Source organism: Grammomys surdaster, unplaced genomic scaffold (genome assembly GCF_004785775.1).
Source record: "Grammomys surdaster isolate TR1022 unplaced genomic scaffold, NIH_TR_1.0 1149, whole genome shotgun sequence".
Lineage (NCBI taxonomy): Eukaryota > Metazoa > Chordata > Mammalia > Rodentia > Muridae > Grammomys > Grammomys surdaster.
Genome location: NW_021605568.1, coordinates 1,555,749 through 1,565,563, shown reverse-complemented (window position 1 = coordinate 1,565,563; position 9,815 = coordinate 1,555,749). Strand labels below are relative to the sequence as shown.

General features: G+C 42.8%; 1 protein-coding gene across 2 annotated transcripts; it reads left to right on the top strand.

Annotated features, from left to right (window-relative positions):
* Positions 1 to 396: 396 nt before the first annotated feature.
* LOC114634963 (histone lysine demethylase PHF8-like) lies at positions 397 to 3,099 on the top strand. Of its 2 annotated transcripts, XM_028783580.1 has the most exons (2): positions 397 to 2,449; positions 2,501 to 3,099. In XM_028783580.1, the coding sequence occupies exons 1-2, from the start codon at positions 397 to 399 to the stop codon at positions 3,097 to 3,099; spliced, it is 2,652 nt and encodes an 883-aa protein (XP_028639413.1). The 2 variants fall into 2 exon arrangements, with proteins under 2 accessions (XP_028639413.1, XP_028639412.1); XM_028783579.1 differs by having other exon boundaries at positions 397 to 3,099.
* The last annotated feature ends 6,716 nt before the right edge of the window (positions 3,100 to 9,815 follow it).

The window sequence follows — 9,815 nt, the reverse complement described above, 5'->3', positions numbered from 1 at the left end:
TGTCCTTCCTATTTTGTAGATGAGAGATGGTCTCTTTCCAAGCTCCTCCTTCATTCTTTATGCTGTAGTTTGCATCATAATAACAGGAATGGAGAATTCTAGAACCCAAGAAGCAAGAGGCCAGCGACAGAGTGGTTACAGAAGCTTCTTGAGAGGTTTCAGGTATTTATATGAAACACCAGAAAGTTACCACCTGACTTCAGGGCAAAAGAAAGTGGCCTGGGAAGGGCTCAAAGGTAGAGTAGGACAGAACTATTTCTCTGTTCTCTCTCTTAGTGAAATAAATTCTAAAGTCTGGGTCCCTGTGATCCATCATCAACAAGGGAGGGTGTTTGCTGCTACCTTCTCATCCTCTTTGAACACCACAAACCTTGGTATGCTCTAAAACCTGTGAAGATGGCCTTGGTACCTGTGTATTGTCTTTGTCGACAGCCTTACAATGTGAACCACTTCATGATTGAGTGTGACCTGTGCCAGGACTGGTTTCATGGTAGCTGTGTTGGGATTGAAGAAGAAAAGGCTGTTGACATTGACATCTACCACTGCCCAGACTGTGAGGCTGTATTTGGGCCTTCCATTATGAAAAAATGGCATGGATTATCTAAAGAGTGTGAAGCTCTCCAGAGGGAGCCAGTGAAGACTGGGAGCTCTATCTTTATTCACCAAATCCAGGGTAAGATTTTTGACAGCTCTGACAAAGTGATTTTGAAGCCCACAGGAAGTCAGTTGACAGTGAAATTCCTGGAAGAAAGAAGTTTCAGTATACCTATCCTTGTCTTGAAGAAAAATGGGTTGGGAATGACACTTCCACCAACATCATTCACTATCAGAGATGTTGAACAATATGTTGGTTCTGACAGAGAGATTGATGTGATTGATGTGGCATGTCAGGCTAGCAGCAAGATGATACTGGGTGATTTTGTGAATTATTATTACAGCAGGAAGAGGAAAAAAGTCTTTAATGTTATTAATTTGGAATTCTCTAATACTAGACTTTCAAATATAGTAGAGATGCCCAAGATAGTTAGTAAGCTTTCCTGGGTTGAAAATCTATGGCCAGAAGAGTGTGGCTTTGAGAGACCCAATGTACAGAAGTATTGCCTTATAAGTATGCAGGATAGCTATACAGATTTTCACATTGAATTTGGTGGCACTTCAGTCTGGTATCATGTACTTAAGGGTGAGAAGATCTTCTACCTGATCCACCCAACAGATGCTAACCTGACTCTTTTTGAGTGTTGGAGCAACTCTTCTAACCAAAAAGAAATATTCTTTGGTGACCAGGTAGACAGATGTTACAAGTGTTCTGTGAAGCAAGGACAGACATTTTTCATTCCTTCAGGATGGATCTATGCTGTGCTGACCCCTGTGGATTGCCTAGCATTTGGGGGAAACTTCTTACACAGTTTAAACATTGAAATGCAGCTCAAAGCCTATGAGACTGAGAAGCATCTGAGCTCAACAGCTCTCTTCAAGTTTCCAAGCTTTGAGACCATCTGTTGGCATGTGGGAAAGCACATCCTGGACATCTTCGAAGGTTTGCGGGAGAATGGGAGATGTCCTGCATCCTACTTGGTCCGTGGTGTTAAAGCTCTAAACTTGGCCTTTCAAGCCTGGACAAGGAAAGAAGTTCTGCCAGACCATGAGGATGAGATCCCAAAGACAGTGCAGACTGTCCAGCTCATTGAAGATCTGGCTAGGGAAATTTGTCTGGTTGAAGATACCTTCCAACAGAAAACCCCAAAGAAAAGTACTATCTTTAGGCTCCAGCAGTTCCATACCAATTCCTCTTTCTTAACTAGGCCAGCTCATTCCACTTCAGTATTCAAGTCTACATTATCACTGCCCTCCAAAAGTGGTTCAGAAAAGAAAAGCCCAAAGTATAATATCTTCAAGAAGGAAGAACAAACAAGCAAAGAGAGTCCAGCTCTGGGGCCTAATTATCAACATAGCTGTAATTTCATGGATCTAAATAGTCATCAACAATGGAAGGTGGCCTCTTCCCAAAATGTAGAGTTTAACATCACTAGTACTTGTTTGAATGACTCAGATGATAACTCAAAATATGACAAAATCTTTGATGGAAATGAGAGCCTGGTGCCTCTGTTGATGGCTAATGGCAGTGCCAAGAGACTGAAGAGCTTGTCCAATTCTTGGCAAGCCAAAATCATAAAGAAGGAAGATAAATCAAGGTTGGTGGAAGAACAAGTGATGGTGAACAAGTTTGACTTGGATTCAAATGATGAGCTGCAGACTGAAAAGAGATTGGGCAAAGAGAAAGTGAGTCTGGTAGTAAGACCAAAAATTCCCCCAAATTTGCCCCATGTGAAGTTTTGCTCTGACCAAAACCAAAGTCATGAACCAGGGAAAACTGAGATCACCATTGCAGAGAACTATGAAATAGATGAGGAAATGGTAGAAGGGGCTGAAGGCAACCTTAAGAATGGAAGTGAATTTGATGGAATTCTTGATCCACTTAAGGCCAGGAAACAGGTAGGAGGACCTGGCTGTGTTGTCCTTACTTATGACCCAGACTCTTCCAGCAATAAGGAGGTTATTCAGGACACTATGTTCATGGCTGAATTGCAGTCCTCACCCCTTTCACCAGCTCCCTCCAGCCTTCAGGGATTTTGGAGTGGGGGGCAAGACCAAGGCAACAAAAGTCCAAGCAATGTATTGGGCACAGCATCTAACAGTAATGTTTCTCAGCACATCCCAAGAAAATGGCCCATCAAGCGGCTAGCATACTGGAGAACTGAAAGTGAGGAGGAAAATGCCTATGTGGATGAGCAGGACAGCTTGGGAGCATGCTTCAAGGAAGTTAAGTATACCTACTTATCCCTGGAATCTGATGATGATGATGATGATGATGATGATGATGATGATGATGACGATAACCCTGTTTTGAGATCTCTATCAAAGAAAAGGAAGATATCAGATAATGACCCACAGATTCCTCAGGCAGGTGAGATCCCAACACTACTGAAGCAGGATCATCCTGTGCTTGAGGGTACCAGAGTTGCCTCCATTGAGAGAGGCTTGGCTACAGCAGCTACAAAGTTGGCACAGCAGGTGAACAACATGAAGCTCTCTCTCTGACTAGTCCACAAAAAAGCAGCCAATAAACAGAGAAGATAAGACTTAAATCCATACCCTCAAACTTCAGCTTTTCTGTTGCTGATACTTAAGTGAATACATATTTTAGTAAAAATATCCTATTTAAATGAAACTTAATAGGATTGTGTTTTTAATAGGAAGTTCTATAGAATTGTAGAGTTTCTTAGAAATGCCTTCTAGGCTATTATTGGGACCCAGAAGAGATCAGGCAGGTCAAGAAGCTTTTTTATTAAAACTTGCCCCTGTCATTTATATCTCAGTGCTGTGTGTAACTTAGAAATAAAGGAATTTTACTGCTTTAAATAAACTGAAGATGAAGAAAACAAAAGGACCACAACAATAAAATATAAGCAAAAGACTCACCAATATCTGTCTTGAGACGGTTTATTCTTATAAATACTTAAGATCCTATTTTGAGTTTTGCTTGAGTCTAGGAATTTCTCCTGGGATAGACTTCACCAAAATAAATGTATTAGAATCCCATTGTTACCGAACAGTTTTAATCAAGAATATACTGAAGATTTTATTTCCCAAACACACATATCACTAGTCAATCATAAGGTTGTTTTATGAAATCTGGGATGTATAATGAATGATTAAAATCTTTGGAACAAAAAAAATATCTTGCCTAATACAAATAAAGGGAATCTCTATCTTTGTTTGGATATGGTATGTCTCCTAAAGAGTCACACACCCAAGGTTTGTGTCCAATGCTGGAGGTTAAGGGAGTCTCTTGGGCTATAACTTCACTGATTTTTATAATTTCAGTTCTTCACTATTAGCTTCATAAGTAAACTGACTCATGAAAGTGGTTGAAGTGCAGCCAGCAGGGTTCATCTGGAAGTAGCATGATCTTGAATCGTATCTCTTGCATCATGCACTTTGCTCTCTATTTCTCAACATCCATGGAGTACACATTCTTTTTTTAAACTGATTCTCATGGCTGTGATGCCTTATCATTGGTGCAAAGAAATGGAGCCAGTCAACCATGCACTGAGACATTTGGAACAATGTCCACTATAAAGTTGCTTTTCTTAGCTATTTTAATGCTTTGTTTGCTTGTTTATTTTGTTTTGAGATGTGTTCTCTCTAGATAGCCCTGGCTGTCCTGGAACTCACACTGTAGACCAGCTGGGCCTCAAACTCACAGAGATTTGCTTTTCCCTGTCTCTCAAGTGTTGAATTTGAAAACATAGACTACCATATCGGCCTTCTAAGCTATTTTTAAAAGATGTCTTAATTTTATTTTAATTGTATGAGTGTTTTCCTGCTGTTTACATGTGCACCATGTGCATGTCTGGTGCCTGCAGAGACTAAAAGAGGGTGCTTGATGCCCTAGAACTGGAGCTATAGATGGTTGTGAGCGGGCTAAGGGTCATGTGAACAGAACTCGGGTCCTCTGTAAGAGCAGCAGCTCCCTTAACCACTGAATCATCTCTCCAGCCTCACTTCTTAGTTCTTTTTAGCATTAATATACAGCTCATTGGTGCACTCAATTTTTTAAGACAGTATTAACAGAGTGGTTAAAATATTATTAAAAATAAAAGCAGAATTTAATGGGCTACACATAGTTGATGAAGCAGTAGGGAGTCCATCAGAAATCACAGTCTAGGGCAGAGAAAAGGCTCAGAGGCTGTGTTGTTTGGTAAGTGCATCTGATGCACACTTGTGCATCATACCTGTATGGACTCAGTTCAGATCCCCAGCACAGTAGAAGAAGCTACAGATAGCATGTGTGCCTGTAACCTCAGTGCTGAGGGGTCTGGAGACAGAATGGGTCAATTTGCTGTTAGTCTGCTTAGGTTCAGACTCAGCAAGAGTCCATCTTAAGGGAATAAGAGACCAGGAGTCCTCGTCTGGTCTCCATGTGTGGTCTTTCTCTGGCCTTGGAGTGTACTTGAGTGTGTTTACCTATATGCACTGTGAATACACTATGGACACACATTCACAAACACATACAATAAATAAATAAAAGGCTAGAGTTCCCACATAAGGGGGAAAAAAGCACACCAGAACAGCTTACACTTCAACATAGCCTAAAATCATCTAGAGCAAACACACCTATTGGTCAAGGTCCACACCCTGCCAAAACAAGGTGGCGAGAAAGCCTACTGTGTTCTGACATGGACTGTAGGATGGATACGCAGTCTGAAGGGTCCAGAGAAAAAAACCTGCTGTGGTCAGAAAATGATGTTGCTTCTGTTTCATTTTAGATGAGAGAGGAGCCTATGAGAGTTACCCCTACCAGTGACTGATGGCAGTCAATGGGTGCTGAAGAGGACATTTTTTTTTCATTTTGCTGTTACATGAGAAAGTGACTTCTAATACTTTATTTATTTATATCCCAAATGCTGCTCCCCTTCTGGTTCCCCCTCACAGAGTCCTTCCCCTTATCTCCCCATCCCTTGTCCTCTGAGGATGTGGTGGCCCCCTGGGTAACACCCCACCCTGGCACATCAAGTCCCTGCCACATTAGGTGCATCCTCTCCCACTGAGGCCAGACAAGGCAGCCCTGTTGGGGAATGAATACCACAGTCTGGCTACAGCTTTAGGAACAGCCTCCACTCCAGTTGTTAGAGGACCCACATGGAGACTGAGCTGCACATCTGCTACAGTATATGTCAGGGGCCTTGTTCAGTCTCTGAGAGCTCCCAGGGGTTTAAGTTAGGTGACTTAGCTGGTATTTCTGTAGAGTTCCTATCTCCTGCAGGGTGGGTTTGGAGACCCTCCTCCTGACTGCCATGCCAGTCTTCTCCTAGCAGCCTTCAGATCAAGATGTAGAACTCTCAGCTTCTCTTGTATCGTGCCTGCCTGGACTCTACCACGCTTCTGCCTTGATGACAAGGTACTGAACCTCTGAACCTAGAAACCAACATCAATTAAATGTTGTCCTTTATAAGAGTTGCTTTGGTCATGGTGGCTGTAAACCCTAACTAAGACAGGGCTTTATTCAAATAGCCAGAAACTGGAAACTATCCAGATGTCCCTCAACTGAAGACTGGATAAAGAAAATGTGGTTCATTTATACAATGGAATACTACTTGGCTATTAAAAATGAGGACATTGTGAATTTTGCAGGCAAATGGATAGAACTAGGAAATATCCTTAATGAGGTAACACAAACCCAAAAGGATAGGCATGGTATGTACTAAATTATAAGTGGATATTAGCTACAAGTACAAGCTAACCATGTTATAAACAACAGACCCAAAGAAGCCAAATAAAAACGAGGGCCCAAGGGAGGGTAGTTGAATCGTCCTCAGAAGGAAAAATAAAATGATGAAGGTGCATGGAGGGAGAGGACAGGATGGGAGAGGGGATGGGGAGTGAAGTGAGGTGGGTGGGGGAAGAGAGCAGGGGAGAGAGAATGGAAATTGGCAGTGGGGGTGGAGGTAGGTAGGGAGGCAATAGCTAGTACATTTGAGAGACCTGGGATGGAGGGAGGCCCCTGAGGGCCATGGGAGTGACCGTAGCTGAAACTCCTGGGGGGTAGAGGAAATATGGATCATGAATTGGCCACTTCCTGTAGCCAGGAAGGACTCCGAGGGGAGGGATAAGAAACATCCGACCCAAAATTTGTTCTGCCTACAAGATATGCAGGGACAATAACAGAGCAGAGACAAAGGGAATGGCCAACTAATGACTGCTCCAAATTGAGACTCAACCCATGGGAGAGAACCGTTTCTTGACATTATTAACGATACTCTATTATACTTACAGGCAGGGGCCTAACAAAACTATCCTCTGAGAGGCCCCACCCTGCAGCCAATGGAAAGAAATGCAGACACCCACACCCAAACATTAGATGGCGCTTAGGGAGTCTTATGGAAGAGTTAGGGGAAGGCTTGAGGAACATGAAGAAGACAGGGACTCAGAGTCAACTAACCTAGACACTTGGGGATCCCAGAGACTGAACCACCAACCAGTGAGTGGACATGGACTGGACCTAGGCCTTCTGCTCACATATAGCAGTTACACAGCTTGGTCTTCATGCACCTCACCCTACAACTGCAGCAGAAACTGTCCCTGTATCTGTTGCCTGCCTGTCTGCCATGGATCATGGTCCCCTAACTGGATGCCTTGTCTGGCCTCAGTGGGAGAGGATACACCTAGTACTGAAGTAATGATGTGTTCCCAGTGGTGTGTGGGTGAGTAGTAGGCCGGAGGGGATGAGGATGGAAAGGTTGGGGTGGGGAGGTAGGGGCATGGTATAGGGATGAGGAGGGTGGAATGGGAATAGGATCTGATGAGGAGGTACTGAGAGGAGGGGGCTGATTTGGGAAGTTAAGTGAATAAATATATTAATTAAAAATATTTAAACCGAATTTTTTGTCTCTCTCTGTTTTTCTGTCTCTCTGTCTCCCTCTCCCTTTCTTTCTCCTTCTCTTCATCCTACTAAATGTTTTTATTTCAAGCACAATTGATGGCATTGTTGTATAAAGCAAAATGATGGGGTTTGACATATTAACCAAATATTACACAATGTTGCTATAATTTTTAATTAATTAGTTAATTAATTAACACCCCAAATAATGCCCATTCCTGGTTCCCCCCTAACAATGTCCCTCCCCCATCCTCCTTCCCTTTGCCTCTGTGATGGTGGGTCCCCATGGCTATCACCAAACCCTGACGCATCAAGTCTCTGTAGTATTAGGTGCATCCTCTCCCACTGAGGCCAGAAAAGGCAGGCCTCTGCTACATATGTACCATGGGCCTTGGTCCAGTCTTTTTAGGCTCTTAGGGTGGTGTCTCAGTCTCTGAGAGCTCCCTGGGGTCCAGATTAGTTGACACTGTTGGTCTTCCTGTAGGTCTCCTATCTCCTTCAATCCTCCAACTCTTCCATAAGGGTCTCCAACCTCCATCCAATGTTTGGCTGTGAGTATCTGCATCTGTTTCAGTCAGCTGCTGGGTAGAGCCTCTCAGAGGACAGTTATGCTAGGCGCCTGTCTGCAAGCATAACAGATATTATTAATAGCATCAGGGATTGGTGCTTGCTCATGGGATGGGTCTCACGTTGGGTGGGTTATTGGCTGACCATTCTTTCAGTCTCTGCTCCATCTTTGTGCCTGCATTTCTTTTAGACAGAACAATTTGAGGATGAACGTTTTATGGCTGGGTTGGTGTCTTTATCCCTATACTGGGGGCCCTGACTGGCTAACAGGAGGTGGCCCCTTCAGGTTCCATGTCCTCACTGTTAGGCATTTTCATTAAAATTACCTGCATTGACTCTGGGGATCTTCACTAATCCAAGTCTCATTGACTGCCTAGAGATTCACACACTTCCTCCTCAGCAGCTGCAGATTTCCATTCACTCTCCTGACCCTCTGGGCCTCTCTCCTGTCTCTTCCCACACCTGATCCTGCCTTTCCTATTCCCACACCTCTACTCCCCTTTCCCACCCAGGTCCCTCCTTCCCTCTGCTTCCCATGACTATTTTGTTCCCTCTTCTAGGTGGGATTGCAGTATCCTCACTTGGGTCTTCCTCCTTCTTTAACTTCTTTGGGTCCGTAGGGTGGATCATGGTATTCTGTACTTTACGGCTAAAATCCATTTATCAGTGAGTACATACCATGCATGTTCTTTTGGGCCTAGGTTACCTCACTCAGAATAATATTTTGTAGTTCCATCCATGATGTTGTTGTTTTTAATGGGTTTTTAATAGTATTCCATTATGTAAATGAATCACATTTTCTGTACCCATTCTTCACTTGAGGGACATCTGGGTTGTTGCCAATATCTCGCTATTATGAATAAGGCCACTATGAGCATAGTGGGGCATGAGTCACTGTGGTATGGTGGAGCATCTTTGACTATACACCCAGGAGCAGTATCCCTGGGTCTTCAGGTAGGACTATTTCTAATTTTCTGAGAAATGCTGGATTGATTTGCAAGTGACTGTACAAGTTTGCAATCCCATCAGCAATGGAGGATTATTCCTCTTCCTCCACATCCTCACTAGCATGTTCTGTTGCTTGAGTTTTTGATCTTCACTATTCTGATTGGTGTAAGGAAGAATCTCAGGGTTGTTTTGATCCTGATTTACTAAAGATGTTAGTAATTCTTTAAGTGCTTCTTGGCCATTCTAGATTCCACTGTTAAGAATTCTGTTTAGTTCTGTATCCCATTTTTTGAATGGGTTATTTGGGTTGTTGGTGTCTAACTTCTTGAGTTCATCATATATTTTAAATATTAGCCCTCTGTTGGATGTAGCGTTAATGAAGATTTTTTCCCCAATCTATGGGGAGCCATATTGTCCTATTGACAGTGTCCTTTGCCTTATAAAAATCTGTTCAGTTTCATGAGATCCCTTTTATCAACTGTTGATTTAAGAGCCTGAGCCATTGGTGCTCTGTTCAGGAAATCATCTCCTGTACCAACACGTATGTCAAAGTAATTAGTCTAAGTCTCTTTTTACCTTAACCTCAGGAAGACCCTTTGGACAATGGCAAAAAGCAGCCACATTCTTCACCAAAACTTCATAAAAAACAGTCTCTAGGCCACATACTATAACATTCTTCTCCACTGAAACCTCTTGAGCCAGATCTGCAAAGTTCAAATCATCCTCGGCACCAGTTTATTCTGGACTCCTCCTAGGATGGTCCATAAAGCCCCACTTAAAGCATTCTGCTGCTTTCTAAATCCAAAATCCAGTTTCTTTTTTTTTCTTTTTTTTGTTTTTTTTTGTTTTTTTTTTTTTT